At 27.2% G+C, this 16,395-nt stretch overlaps 1 protein-coding gene and 1 non-coding gene across 3 annotated transcripts; both read right to left on the bottom strand.

Annotated features, from left to right (window-relative positions):
- Positions 1-309: 309 nt before the first annotated feature.
- LOC149062518 (5S ribosomal RNA) lies at positions 310-428 on the bottom strand. The gene has a single exon (XR_016190036.1). It is a non-coding gene; the product is annotated as a 5S ribosomal RNA (ribosomal RNA).
- Positions 429-1,636: 1,208 nt separating this feature from the next.
- On the bottom strand, positions 1,637-15,523 carry LOC149062517 (uncharacterized). Of its 2 annotated transcripts, XM_089217681.1 has the most exons (24): positions 14,801-15,523; positions 12,062-12,208; positions 11,769-11,965; positions 11,462-11,701; positions 10,551-10,712; positions 10,301-10,461; positions 9,820-10,007; positions 9,520-9,752; positions 9,310-9,454; positions 8,983-9,214; positions 8,819-8,911; positions 8,479-8,722; positions 8,169-8,351; positions 7,962-8,090; positions 6,446-6,673; positions 5,257-5,386; positions 5,057-5,173; positions 4,865-4,995; positions 3,644-3,830; positions 3,127-3,529; positions 2,786-3,044; positions 2,495-2,730; positions 2,107-2,381; positions 1,637-2,030 (listed from the first exon to the last, which is right to left on the bottom strand). In XM_089217681.1, exons 2-24 carry the CDS (start codon positions 12,156-12,158, stop codon positions 1,771-1,773), a joined length of 4,530 nt encoding a protein of 1,509 aa, XP_089073807.1. In that variant the 5' UTR covers positions 12,159-12,208; positions 14,801-15,523; the 3' UTR covers positions 1,637-1,770. The 2 variants fall into 2 exon arrangements, with proteins under 2 accessions (XP_089073807.1, XP_089073809.1); XM_089217683.1 differs by lacking the exon at positions 14,801-15,523 and having other exon boundaries at positions 12,062-12,461.
- Between the last annotated feature and the right edge of the window lie 872 nt (positions 15,524-16,395).

Raw genomic sequence — 16,395 nt, 5'->3', positions numbered from 1 at the left:
CATATAATTCTTTTAAGTTTTAATTATGATGTTTTATTGCAAAACTCGACTTCGTCAACTTAATCAATTTAGTACTCGTACCTATATAAGAAGTTAGTCAGTATAATATTAATCCGAGTCAAAACTATAAATAAAAAAAATCGTATTTATATTATGTATTTTTGTCCTCTTCGATGTGTAAAGACATGTTACCGTTCGCAATTGGGTTCGAGTGTTTCGACAAATATCGCATAAATAAAATATTATAATACAATAAGTACAAGATCTTTTTAAGGTTTGCTATTATTTATAAATTATGTGAATAAAAAAAGCCAACGGCACGTAGTGTTCCCAAGCGGTCACCCATCCAAGTACTAACTACGCCCGACGTTGCTTAACTTCAGTGATCGGACGAGAACTGGTGTATTCAACGTGGTATGGTCGTTGGCGAAGATAATTGGTTTTCAAACCATATCTCAACATATTATGATAATATTATTATAAATTAATATGCATTGATGCATATTGGTATACATACTAAAATGAGTTTAAACCGATACCATTCATATGAATTATTGTTATTTTTAAGAATCATTAATCATTATTAACATGATGATTCCTGATAAATGATAATAATAAGATATTTTTTTGATATATTATATAGTTACTGATATATATATTTATGTAAATTATATGATTCTCGAACGTAATTTGTTTTTTAAACCTAATAAGATTCCACGAATTTTCTTTTACTTATTACACAACAAAGTTTTTAGATTTTTAGATATTCAAATTGATTTTTTCATGTGAATTCAAGTTCAAATTATTTCGACATAGAGTATTCATTCGATTTCTCGTGGAACGATTTTCTTATTTTGTTTTAATTTAAAAATGAACAACCGTAGATAGTTGAAATTTTCACCAAATGCTTATTTCATAATTGCCCATACATGCCCTAACTTTGAAAATTTTTTGAATCTTATTGAGTTATTAATAAACATGCGACATTTTCATTTTTTTTTCTATACGTGTCAATAGCAAATTTTTGGTTAGAACAAAAACCTTAAAAAGTAATACAATGTTCCTCATAAGTTATTTTCTTTTTACTTTTTTAGCAGCTCAAAAATATTAAAGAAATGTGAGGAGGATTATTTTTACGAGCATTTAATGGTCAAATTTTGACAAACATACGAACATTTGAAAATATTTTTGCAGGAGTTCAATATTATATAATGTTCTATTTTTACAGCTTAGAATATTGAAAATGTAATACAGTAAAACTCTTTATAACGGAATCGCTTATAGAGCGTCCGTTATAGAGATGTTTTACTGTATAATATTTTTAATAAAGTATAAAAGTTTTAATCTATTAATTATCTCATCGTTGGATATAGAATAAAAAATCGGTTTGACCTTATACGCTTTTATACACCTTGAAACTATTTTTTACTTAAATATTTTTTAGGAATCATATTAAAATTAAAATAGGTGTTAAATAATAATAATAATAAAAAGGCTATCATAACTTTTTTAATATAAAAATAAAAATCAATATAGGTAAGTACCATAATATTATATTTTATAATATGAGTGTATATTAACTACCTATGAACTAATTAGTCATTTAGTTATACAAGAAGTTATAAGATAGCTAATAAAATTATTCAAATACTTGAAAGTATTGTTTGCTGACTAAAATAATGAATTATAATATGTTTTAAATTATATATCCACATCGAAAAATTATTTTAAATTATTATTTTCATTAAATTGATTTAAGGTCAATGAATATTATTTTTCATCTTCTTGATCATGTTCATCAAGTGCTTCTAAATCTTGATATTCATCGTATGCATCATATGGATCTCTAATTTGTACTATATCATTATTTCTGTTAGAATCATCTAATTCAGTAGTGTGTGTATCACTAACATGATCATCGTTTACCGATAGTTTTCTTTCGGTGACGCCTGAATAATCTTTGGGATAACTGGACATGGACCTTGAACCCATTAATGATAAGTAATCGGCGTAACAGCGGTCATCTTCATCTGCGAAACAATATTTGTATGTAAATTGTGATTAAGTATAATTTATTTTGTATACTAGGAATAAGTTTTTAGTTACCACTTTTTCCTTCAAAATAACTTTCATACAATCTTTCATCGCTATCATCTGTTGTTTCGGTTAAACGCAACCTGATGGCATCTCTCATTGTATGTGGTCGTAAACCCTTGTCCCAGTATGGATTATAACTTTTTCCATACATATTTCTTAATAGGTCTATTTTATTATTTCTCATATTGTACCGATCACATGCATGCTCATATTTACGAGGCTTCCATTCTTTGATCTTATAACCTTCATTTATGTATTTTTTCGCCAATTCTCGACGCATCGTACTTTATAAATATATATATATATACATGATAAAAATAGGTGAGTTAGTTTAATATAAATTTAAACTGATCTTTATATTTATTTAGTATTTTCGTATTAATGGTTAATAAATTACCGTAAGGCTGGACTTTTTAGGAGAGTTGGATCATTCAATCTATCCCTAACGTTCATTTCTGCGAATTCGATTACTTGAGCCCAGTCTTCTTGGTCGACTTTATATGGATTGTTTTTTATGTAATTTCTTAACTTTTCTTTTTCGACTACAATCTCAGTTACCAACAATTGTTGAATTTTTTCAACTGTTTTCTTGATGTCAACTGACTCATCGCTTGTTGAATCGACATCTAAAATCTATAGACAAATATTTTTTAGAACTATTTAATTACGTTTAAAATCACATTTATACATATTCTTCTGTATTTTCAGTAGCTAATATTTTGTCGATAATGTCTCTATAGGATTCATCAGATTCAAATTTCATATTTGTAATATCATCTTTGTTATACTTGTTTTCTTCAACTCCTTTGAAATATTCTTCTAATTGTTTTTGATCAACTTTCTTTTTTTTCATCATGGCCTCAATCATATGTCGCTGTTCCCGTTGTAAATATTTATCTCCAATTTTACCTAAACGCGTTTGTGATCCTTTACGATTAAGACACCAGCTGAAATTATTTATTCATATTTAAAATATTTTGTCAATGTCAGTTTTAGAATTGTATAAATAATTATTTATTAGTTGTATACTTAAAAATTTCGTCCCAAATCTTTTTCTTTATTTGTTCTTGTGACAACGTTGGTTGAAAGTTATCGCTATGAACCGAATTTGGGACATACGATTTAAATGCCCTATTGTCTTGACTGTCTACATCATTTTTTATTATGGATTTGAATTCTTCTTTATATTTACTGTTCCATGCATCCAATTCTTTTCTCCAAATCACTTCTTTCTGAAATACTCGTCCAACTTCCTCCATTGTATTTTGTTCCATCAACGGCACGTCTGTAATAATCATCATTATTGTCCCGGTGGAATCCGAGAAGCAGATCAATTCGTTTTCCTTATAATTTATTACTCCATGCATACAATCAGTGAATATTAACCGTTCGGTACCGATGAAATGTATTGGTGAATACGGGGCTGATAAAGCTGCAAGTGCATATATTTTATAAAAATATATTCCATTTTAAATTATAATTATTATCATTAGAGTATTTATGATTTTTTTTTTTATGATAGTATTCATTATTTTAAAATATTTACTTGCTATTAGCCCATCACTGAGGAAAATGTCTGTTGTATAGTAAGGCTGGTGAGTGTGTTTCATGAAATTCCAAAATTGTAAAACCCCATCTGTATTGAAGGACACTCGAAATTCTGCGGGGTGAGTAGTAGACCACAAAACGCTATTTGTAAGATCATTGAAACGTTTCCACCAAACTGGACCACCCTAATAAAGTAAAATTGAAGTCTTTATTTATTTTTGTTAAATATCCTTAATTAATTATAAGCAATTAATGATAAAAATTATAAAAAGGACTGTAAATTAAATTAATTTGTATATTATATTTTTTATGTGAAATTAATTGAACAAATGGAATTCGTTCAATCTTTTTTGATTTACAAAATGACATCATAATAGTGCATGTATGAAAATGTATTTTGTATATTATTTAGTATAATAATTGTGTGTTTATTTTGTATTCATAATTTTATTTTTGTTCATAATACTATTGTATATTTTTTTTCATAAATAAAAAATATAAATTAGGTACTAGTTTCATTGTCATTATACAACACATAGAACAATGTTTAAAAATAATACAAAAATATGTTTCCCTCTCCGCTCTAGGAGCACACATGAAACGGATGATGTTAAGTTTATTCAATGACATCATATCATTGTACATGAATCGATTCTGAGATGATACTGAACTATATAATAATAATATTTTTTAAATAAAAAAAAATTACCAAGATCGATATTCTTAATTTAAATATTTGATTCAGACGTAAAAACTGAAAAGGTTATACATTTGTAATTATATAAAATAATTTGTAAATTTTCGAAATTTTGAATTATTTTATAAAATTTTAAACTTCAAACGATTACAAAAAAAATAATACTGTTCCTATATTTCTTTAATATTCTATAACTGTATTATTATAACAACTTATAAATAATATTGTATTCAATTTTCAAACTTTTCCCAACGGGAAAAAATGTGTATAAGTAGCTGATAATTAGGCAAAATATTTTGAAAATGTTATTTTGTAGAGAAAATGATAAAATAAACATTTGGTGAAAATTTCCAGTAGGTAATTACAATTATTCATTTTTGAATAACAACAAAATGAGGAAATTGTTCAATGAGGTTCGTTAATTTACAGTTGAAAATTCAATATAAGCAAAAATTAAATTCACTTTTCTATCAGAAAAGATATTGAATATAATTATCCAATTGACACTTTTTTCAAATTTACTTTGTAGTTCAAACTCCAAATAGAAACAACGTGTCCACCACAGACTAAATGAATATCTGGGTAAAAAACATTTCTCTTAATGTGGTTGATCGGTCCATCGTGCACTTGTCCCCACCAAATATTTTTGCAGTCTGTAAGTTTATAAGTTAAGTTTTTAAGATGTAATCAAACATTATAGGTATTGCTACACACCTTCACTGTTTCGACCCTGCTGATATGTTTCATAACCATCCCAAGTGATAACCCCGATTTGACCCATAATACTACCAACGACCATGATACGGTTAGGATCATTCAATTTTGTCGGCACTACAGTAACAAAATATATTATAAGTCATAACTATATTTTAATAACTTTATGTCATATAAAGTGTAAAAGTTTAAACGTTTACCATATTCGAACTGTCGTTTTCCAATACTTAGTGGTTGATCGGATATATAATTATACTGTATTAAAGGTATTTCAAAAGATAACGCTGTTATGGGGCTGTGTATTGTTTTTTCTGGTTCTTTGACTATGATCTACAATATTTATTTATAAAAATTTCTCCTAAATATCGTAATATCGTTAAATACATATAAAATATAATATAGTTATACAATTGCACAATCTGATTAGTTAAACATCAGTAACTATTTTCTATAGTTAGTATTGAGAAAAAAATGGAAATCATCCATCATAGTTGATTGTTTTATCTATTATGAAGCTTAGCTATAAAAATTAAAACTTTATAAATATTTGACTACAAAATAATTAACAAATTTACGTACTTTTGATGAATTTTATCAAATTATTTATAAAAAAAATATTTATTTTGTATTTTATTTTCAAACTTTATACTGAAAATATATTTTTTCGATATTTATAGAAAAAATAACATTAAAATTTAAATCGATAGTTCCATTTTCGGGTCATATTATTACTTGTTTTAATATAGTGTTAGAATTATTGTTTATATTAATATCGATTAGCATTTAAAGTAGATAAAAATGTGAAATTTATAAAAGTATTTTATACACGTAACATAATAATAATTTTAATTTTAAATTTAAAAGGTACCTATAACCTATATCAATATAATGGATAAATAGGCAAGCAAATAATTATAGTATATATGTACTCTTAACGTATAATTGTTATATTATATAATATATAATATATAGTATATATAGTATAGTTTAATATAGTATATATTTAGTATAATTGTATATTTTTTCTGCTTTTAATTGAATAATATGAAAGAAATATTAACTTTCCCTGCAGTTTTGATTTACAGAAAACATCGGTTCATAGCACAATTAAAAAGATGTTTGGAAATATAAAAAGACTGCATCTTATTATTTCATATTATAATATTCAAAGTGTAAATATAATTGAAGATAATTATTAATGAATTTAATTATCTACGAATATCACGTTCAATTAACTTATACAAGTATCTAAAATTACTATCAAATAGGGTAGGTAGGTATACTGCCAACAAATGCAAACCTTTAGTATTAAGATACAAAACGTATATTATTTACTTATTAGTTATTAATTATTATACACTGCCGTTTAATTACAATTAATTTTCTAACCGTATACGAAGGTTTTAGACGGTTGTTGTAAATGCTTAATGGTGATTTATAGCTATTCAGCTTTTCTGGCGGCTCAAAACTAGTGTTGGTTGTACTTTTTTTATTGATTCTTGGCATCGGTGTCGAATTCAAATCCCAAAGTTTGATAGTGCCATCCATAGAAGCTGAAAAAAATTGATTTGAAAATTCTCCTTCTTGAACGCTTATAAATTTGCCCAAGGGTGTTATCTGAAAAATATAATAAACTCACAAGCCACATAGCTAAATTTTACGTAGGTACTTTGAATAATGTACCAAGACATTAAACATAAATATTATTATTATTATAAGATTAAGTCATAAGGAAATACATTATTCAGTAAGTTGTTTTATTTTTGTAAAATTAGTAAAAGTATTTTATTAGCTTTTTATATTTTAAAGAAATTATTTCTTACTTTCTTAGTAGTAGTAGGGAGTAACTAGTAGAAAATATTATACGTACCTATTGTACCTTCCTAATTTGTTAAATTCCTAAATGAATACACGTATAAATAATTTATATACAAAAGTGACCATTTACTACTTAAAAAATCAATTTGACTAAGTTAATCTGTTTAAGTTTTAAAGTAAACTACTAATTAGTTGGTTCATCAACTTATTAGTAACTTAACTAGTAAATCAAACAATTATAATAACTTAGCTGTTTTCTATTAATTAAAAAAATTGTTATGTACAAACTGTATTAAAATGTTGTACATAACTAAAATTACAATTAAAACAATAACATGTATTGATTTATACATTGATTTATACAATTATTATAAACAAAAAGAAACAAATACACTTTTCTGGATCGTATAATTTATTTAACACTAATTTACTTTAAACTTGTAATAATTTAAATAACTACAACAGCTAATGTGAAATAAAAATGAATAGTAGCCTAGGGGTTTATTTAAATATTAATCAGTTATTATTTAAAATTGCATACTAACCCCTATATTATATTTCATATGTGATCCAAACTAAATTGAAAAAATTAATTTACTATTTTACTTGCTATTAACCTTTTACTTTTTGATTGAATACATTATTAACTAACAAATTAATTTGCTAACTATTTACTTTTAACTTAACGTTGATATAACTTAACCACTAACTAGCCAGTTATACCAAATTATGCACACATATTCCTCCAAACTTGTGAAATTTACAAACTGTTTAAAGCTTTGTTTTTTACCCCAATAAGTTGCCACAGAGTGCATCACTAAAATAAAACATTTAGGGTTTCCATTTTTTTTTTTTTTTTAATATAAGTAATATATTTTGACTTAATGTTTACTATTCAAATATAAATAGTATGTTTGAATTGTATAGACTAAAAAATATGAGTACATGGATTTTGACGAAAAATTAATCTTATATAAGAAATTATTCTTAGAAATATCAGAATAGTTTTTACTGTATAATTAATTTAGTTGATTTTTAGAATGCGCGTCTGGTTGCTAAATACTATTACTTGTGTAAATGGACATACTTTATTCATCGGATGAATCCATTGGATTGCAGTCACCGTTGACAAATGAGATTCTAAAATAGCACTTAGTGCTGCTGGTTTGATTCTAGTTTCAAACTTAACGTCCAAAGACCATTTCATGTGCGCCCACTGAAAAAAATTAATATTTTAAACTTTGTTAGTAGCTTTTATGATTATTACATCTAACTATGTATTTATAATTTTTACTAGATGTTCGTGATGTTTTTTTTGCTTATCTGACATGTTTAAATCATTTGAACCTGTCATCTCCAATTTTCCTTTAATGTCCCAAATACAAATCTGCCCATTTGTTAACCCTCCTACAACAGTATTACCGTCTCTAGGATTAAATTCAACACAACGCACTTCTTCCGCACTCTCCAACCTCAACTAGAATTTTTTTTAGATATATTACATATGTATGTAATTGTGAATTGATTATTAATTTTATGAAAAGTCTAATATATAATATTTAATTAAGGTATATTATATATCTGTATAACTGAATATTAAATACCTTTGGAAAAATATTATCACTAACTGACCAAATTATGACAGAGTTATTTTGTTCATCCATTACTGGTGTATTTTCACTTTTAATCTTTGGTACTTCATCATTTTTCGGTGGTTTATGTTTTGATGAAGATTTTCTTCGCCTTTTTGTTTTGTATTCTAATTGATACTTTAGTTTTTGATACATTTCTCCAGCTTCAAACATATCTTTGGTTAATTTCATTCTCTCTTTCTCCATATCATCAATTCTATATTTAAAATAATAAATAAAATAATGCAACATTTCTCAATCATGAATATCCTTAAATATAAATTATAATCATATATTTTTAAAGAAAATTTACTTATTTTTTTTTTCATTGTACTTCGCTTCGGACTTCAAGAGTTTAAACAGTTTTTCTTCTCTTGCTTCTCGATCGTATTTCTTATTAAATTGCCTATTAAATTAAAATTTACAAATTTTTTTAAATTATTTTAAATAACTTGATAAGAGAGTATACTTTTTTACCTATGAATTTTTCTAACAGCATTCCTCAGTTTGTTATCGTGTAACCATTCTTCATCATCGCCCCAAATATTGTAAAAGCTTTCTGTGTCGGAATCATGATGATCTATCACGTCCATATCGTGTTCACCTTCATTCTTGTCTTCATTCATAATATTTGTCGATTTTTTTCGTACTTCATATTCATTTTCAGCTTCATTGATAATTACTTTCTCGTCAACCAAAGCCCCGTTGTCTAATTATGAGGAAAAAAAACAATTTATTTTTATCATGTCATTGGTAAAAAGTAATTGTTGATTTTATATTGACGTATAAGGTGCAATTGCATACCTGAATTTACAAGTGGAACATTATTGTATGCGGAAGTTTGTTCGTGAGAAGCATAAATTAAAGAATTTCGCAACTCTCTATTAATGTCATGGCTATATTGATGATTAATTTTTTCGTCCTCAGTTACTTGAATTATTCTCATCCTCTTCATATTAACATAATTGACGTTCAATATTACATTTATTATAATTAGATGTACAATTAATTTACCTGCACAAATTCTTTGTTTAACAAAGCAATGATCTTTTCTTTATAATTATCGTCTAAAAGTTTAGTTTCTGGTCGGTTACTTGAAGATTCTGTGTCAATATCTTCATCGCTGTAGGATACACCGTATTTTTCGTCTTTAACTGTTGACTTAAAAATGTCTTCATCAGATCTTTCTAAACTCACAGTTTTATATAACTCATTACTAGTTGCCATGTAAGAGACTGCAAAAATACCTAAAAAAATTAACATATTATTAACTTATTTTATCCATGAAATCTCGTAAGTTTATGATTATTTTACCCATTATCGTAGGATGCCAAGCCTGACAAGAAACGTATTTTTTTTTTGATACCTCATTCTGATATCTAGTTAAAAGTTTTATAACTTTGGAGGATTCTTCGATTTCATTTTCATTTTCATTTTTTAACAGTTTATAGTCATCGCGGTATAAATCGTATAACTCATTGTAGTGCAACTGATTCACTAAGCTTAATTTATAAAAATAAAAAATATTATATTATAATTTATACTCTGCAATGCTCGACATAAATTCTACAATTAGTTGTTAAAAATGTTCTAGTTTCTATAGGTTTAAGAATTTTAGGTGTTATAATGCATAATTAAATAGGCTTTATATATCAATTATTTATTTGTTTGAAATTTCCTTATGCAATGATAATTGATAATAAGTAAGTCAAAAAATCATTTTTTTTTTCCATTTATTTATTTAATTAATAATCTGTCTAAAATGATATTGCAATAGTGTATTGAATGTATTTACTTAGGAACATGTTTGCTTAAAAAATCATCAAGCGATTTATCTGATGTAATTAAAGGTTGTAATTGAAACATTTCCTCTTCCGCGGCAACTGATTGAATACATTTATTATATTTGATTCTTGGAATTGTCTGCATTTCTGTGTTGATCATTTTTCTGACAGCCTAAACAATGAATAAGTTATGTATTTTTCAAGGTTAAATAACTTATTATTATTTAATGAAATATTTATGTAAAGTAGGTAGGTACCTACTTGAACACTCGATTCCATTGTTAAAGCATCAGTAATTTCGAAAATTTCTTTTGATCGTGGTTCTAACTTCACATATTCATTTTTTATCGATTTCAAATGCGATTCCTCAAATTTTGCTTCAGCTTGAAGTCTCTCAGATGGAAGTTTCCATTTGTATGTTATCTGTCGATTTTTAATTTGTTTATTATTTATCATTAGTCAATAATATTTACTTGATTATTATAACATATTATACAAATGCATGTGCATATAATAAATATTAAAACCATTTGATAAAAATCACCGAGTTAAAAAGGTAAGTATTATTAATAGTGTATCTATAAAATATTTTATACAATTATACTACCTACTTGTTTAAATTATTTTAAAGTATGTATTAGATTCCTACTTATTATGTCCACTCATACTCACATTGATACAAAATAAGTTTACATGTATGGTCTAATTGGTCTTATCACGGAGTTTATTTAATATATAACTGATTTAGTAAATTAATATTAAGAGGACGTTATACCCGCCAATTTTGCACTCAGCAGATTTCGCTTAACTCCGATAATTTAGAAACTAGAGTGAATTGACCTCTTACAATATCTAAAGGTAAGGTTATATACGAACTTTTTATTATATTTTAATTTTGAAGTGAGTTATAAGTATTTTAAAATGTACAAATAATTTACAATTTTAAAATACTTAACTCGCTTAAAAATTAAAATATAATAAAAAGCACATGAGGTCATCTAAATAATGCTCTTACCTTTAAGTTTTATAAGAAGACAATTTACTGTAATTTTTAAACTAACAGAGCTAAACGTAATCTACTGAACGTACAATTTTTTATGTAACACACTAATTCTGAAATGGAGACAACACATGCGGGTATAATAACGTCTTCTGAATGCAAATAAACACACCTTTTCGCGTGTTTGGATTGGTTTTAGGTCTTCGATATCTTTTTCGCTGCTTTTAGATTCCCAAGGACCCGGTACACGACACATTGAGCGCTCAGTTTTTTTTTTAAGTTCACCTCCTATGTTTTTTAGTAGTGTTTCTTCGATAAATCGTTTCGCTTTATCCGTAGTGCATATTAAAAATTCTTCATCTGTACTAGTAAAGGGTTTATATCCAATTAAGACATAATTATTTGTAATACCCTGAAAAAAATTACATAGGTACAAATAAAAACAAAATATTTTTGCAAAATTCATAATTTTTTTTTACTTCAATTTCCTTTTGAAACTTCGAAAAGCATGAGTCCTTATTTTGTGACTGCAAATCATCAATAATTTTTTTACGAGATATTTTTACCCACGGTTTATCTATAAAAACGTGTTTTCCTATGACACATTCAAAATGTTCGTGAAAAGTTTTAGGTATGAATACAATTTTTAAATCATCCTTGAGAATTTCTGCTGGCTCTGTCAATCAATAAAAATTTAAAATCTTAGAAAATTGTTAATACAAAGTACCTACATACATTATAAATTCAAAAAATAATAAAATACAAATCTAACCATTATAAAAACTGTTTAAGTCAATTGAAGTATCTGGTTCCATTAAATGTTCGTTATTAACCTTTGACAATGTATTGGTTTTCTTCTTCAATGACATTTTTTCTGTATTTTATTTTTTACCCTCAGAGTACTGTCACTGAATGTTTTCTTCAACAAAATAAGAATATGCCTTTTTATGATGCTATTAACGCTCATACTTATTAAACCATTAATGTATGAATTATAACGTTAAAAAAATAAAAAAATATTTCATTAAATATATTTTTACACGATATGTTTTTAACTAGATAGATAAAACAAAAAAGATATAGATATTTAATACCTGTTTAATTATTTGATAAAATGTATGATTTATATGTACATTTTCCTCAAAAGAATTAAATTTTGTGTAACTTATATCACACCTTAAATTACGTATGTATACAACAGTGGAGACACAAATCGTACTTGGTACTTAAAACAACCAAATGTCCAAATGTATGTTTGGTCCAAACGCGGTTGCTATCGTAAAAAACATTGTGGAATAAAGGTAAGTATTAATGTATACCTCCTATATGTATTAAATCGATGACAACAAGCGCGTCTACATAAAATTATAGATACCTACCTATATACCATCTACCTCGTGTAGTTGTGTTTTAAAACAACTAGTGTGTTGTGTGTACCTATACTATATAACTATATAAGTAAGTACACAACGTATTTGACAAACTTGATAATGATGATTTGATCATGAAAGTGATGCCGTGAGTTCAGTAATCAATGTCTTTCTCCTTAGTTCGTTGTGATGTGATTACGAAATTTAACAAAATAACTGTTCAATCTATATTTTGTCATTCAATACCTCAATCAAATAATTTTATAAATAATTTATAAATTCATAAATACTTACATGAAACGATAGGTAACATCTTATTATTCAGCTACACCTGATTAACAGTAGAATGAAACAATGAACTATGCCCTGCAAGTCGGGGGTTATTTTTATTAAATAAAATACAAAATCTAATTTATACTAGAATACTTAGGCATCGCTTTAAAATAATAGTTACATATGGTTGATACGAATTGTTTGAACTATCAATCCAGAACAAAACAAGCAATTTGGAGTGTTCAAAAAACGAAATCGAAATTCCAAATATTTTACCAAATTCACCATAGTAAGATATCAAACTTCAAAAATGGAACTAATGAAATCAAACTTTGATCTCAGATTGTTAAAGAATAAATATAAGTTATTTTCATTTTTTATTATTTTATTAGATTCTTAAATAGTACTTATACTATGTAACATTTATTTTGAAATTAATTTCGATCTAAAAAATCAGGATTCCTAATAACCGTAACATCATTAAAGGGCTGCTATTACTCTTCCTCCCAGTAGGTCTATATTTAGAATATTAACAAAATTATTTAATATTATTTAGGTAAAAAGATTTCACTAGTCATAATTAACCATATTTGTAATAACTAATAACCACCTAACCCACGGTGAAATAGTTGAATATTTTCAACTACTTTATATAAGTAATGTGTTAACTATCCATGGTTCACACAAAATATTTGTCAGAGAGATACTAGGTTCTTTACCAGATAGCTCTTTTTTAATTGTTATTTATTTTCTAAATGTTAAAAAAAATAATGTTATTAACAGTAAGTTAAGATGACATTCGTCAGTAAAACTTTATGAATAAAAAAAAAAAAAAAAAAAAAAAAAAAAACCAGATAGCTCTAGCTCGAAGCTTAATAGCAATTAGATGTCTAACGTAGGTAGGGAGATTTTTATTTGTGAATTTTTGTGGTATTGGAGTAGATGAAGACCAGGTGGTTGTTTGGATGAAAGTGGTAAACGAGTTAATTTACATCATCAATATCGGAGGGAGACTTAAGTCGAGTTTTTGATTTATTTGTTTATCGGAAGTAAGTTAAAAGTGTTCCCAATTCATGTAGCCATGAGGGACAGATGGAGAGGTTTAATGGGGGGGGGGGGGCGAAGTGTCAATCGTAAGCAGAACAGGGGAGTGGTCTGAGCAGGGTTAATGTAAGTTTTTTATATGAAAGTGAAGACTGTTTGAAATTTTCGTTATGTAAATATCGAGTATGTCTTTTCCTGGACGAATTGGGCAAGTATGTGGAAGAAGGGGTGAGAGTGAGATTATATATTGCTGGAGTGTTATGATACGGTGTAGGAGGTTACCACGGGAGTTGTTGGTATGGAATCTCCATTGAGTATGCTTAACATTTATGTCTCCTCCTATTACGAATTTTGATCTGAGATAATTAATATAGTCGTTAAATTGATTTGATGTTATATTGTTGTACATAATATTAATATATTATTGCTCCAGCGTGGGCTATGCCGTCAGGATGGCAGGTGTGAAAGTATTTATAGCCGGGTAATTGAAGAGTAGATTTACTGGTTTAATAGGTTTCAGTTTTTAGGGCAACGTCAATTCTTTTATTTTGTAGTATGGCTAGTAATTCATTTTTATATCTATTGAGCCCGTTTACGTTTCAGGTGAGTATAAGGAGGCAGTTGGAAGTATACAAGTTACCTAGGGTATTTTTTTATGGTAAGAAGTTTAGTTATTAAGGAGGTAGGGAGAGATATCAAGGGATTAATGATGGATTTAAATTCGTTTATACAATTTTACAGAGCATTATTCTCAATGACGGCAAGTGGATTTATTGTCGTGCTATGTGTGGTGTTGTTACCTGTAATATTTTCATAGGATCTACCTGTAGATTTGGCGGTGGATGGTTGACTGTTGAACTGCTTGGCTGGGCTAGATGGTAAGTGAGCTGGTGTTGTTGATAACGTTGATTGAGTTTGGTAGTGGTGGGTGTTGATAGCAACAGCTTTGAAGTTTTTTATGCATGGTGCAGCCTTTGTAGTTGACTGGATGATTAACGCAACATAGGGCACAGATGGCAGGAGTGTCTGATGGTTTGTCGCATGTTGAGGTGTGGTGATTTTTGGTGCATTTTACGCAACGTGGGTTATAAGCACAGTATGCCCTGGTGTGGCCGTACGATTGGCAGTTTAAACACTGGGGGATTTCTCGGTTCTAGCTCATATTGGTTTTTAATGCATATAAATCCGCGTTCTAATTATTATTAAAAAATTTAAATGGAAAATTTTATGTGAACTATAAGGATATGAAAAAAATAATAACTAACCTAACCATGATGATATAACAATATGCAATTTAAAATAACGTTTTATAGTTAATCACTGTTTTATACACTTTTTCCTAGTTTCCGAATTAAAAAATTAGGCGATCACCCCTAAAAATTATAATATTGCATGGATAGGGAACAATTGGATGCCCTTCTATGGATTGTTTTAATGATTTATCAATTACTTATCATTGCTTTCAAATGCAATACATATTTTACAACAGTGAAATCATTTCATAATGTTGGTTGTGGGAGGAGAGGGATAAAATGTTATTACACGAATATTAAACTGAAAAATTGATTTTATGTATTTCAAGCATCACTCAAATCTCTATACAAGTATAAAACTATTGAACGCTTGTGTGTGATATGTACAATGCACTCGTGTAGTTAAGCACTCATATTATATATAGGTATATATAATATATTGGTGGTATAATGGTATAAATTATGGTTACATATAAAACAATTTTAACTTTATAAGTTTTCTATAGGTTATAACATTATCATTTTAAACACAAAGTATATTATGTAGTAGGTATGAATACCTATAGGTAATATGTATATTTTTTCTGTATCAAAAATACCTCTAATTACCTATGAATTAATATTATTGTGATAAATTGTTTAATATAGTTATTAAGTGGTTATTATTTATTGATAACTTAATAGTCGGAAATTCAGAATAGAGGTTTTAAAATTTTATGAAATTTATCGGTTCAGCGCAAAAAATATTCTGCAGAGTTTTCTGTAGTCTCTCCCCTGCCGTCGTTCTGGTTGTCTATACTGCCGCACACTGGGTCAGGACTTCACTGGGAGTGATGTCCACACATGTGTATATTCTTTACTTAGAGAAGGGGGTACAAGAGCTACATGCACTCTACCCCTCCCAAAGTGAAAATACGTCGGTGAAGACCTTGGGGTCGTTGGGTCGTTTCGATACAAAAAATATGAAAAAAAAAAAATGAAATTTATCTTCTTAAACATTTCATTTCTATGAAAAAAAAAATGGTTTACTATACTTAAAAGTTTATAGTCACTTGCAAGTTGAAAGTGAACATTTTTAAAAGTTTGTTTATTGTATGAAACAATGAAAATATGTAATATATTAACATAATAATATGCAATGCGGAAATTGTTTAACAAAGCTATAA

This window comes from Diuraphis noxia, unplaced genomic scaffold (assembly GCF_037042655.1).
Source record: "Diuraphis noxia isolate RWA-SAM2 unplaced genomic scaffold, SU_Dnox_SAM2 contig0001, whole genome shotgun sequence".
Taxonomy (NCBI): Eukaryota; Metazoa; Arthropoda; class Insecta; order Hemiptera; family Aphididae; genus Diuraphis; species Diuraphis noxia.
The sequence above is the reverse complement of the archived record's forward strand: the minus strand, read 5'-3'. Positions and strand labels throughout refer to the sequence as shown.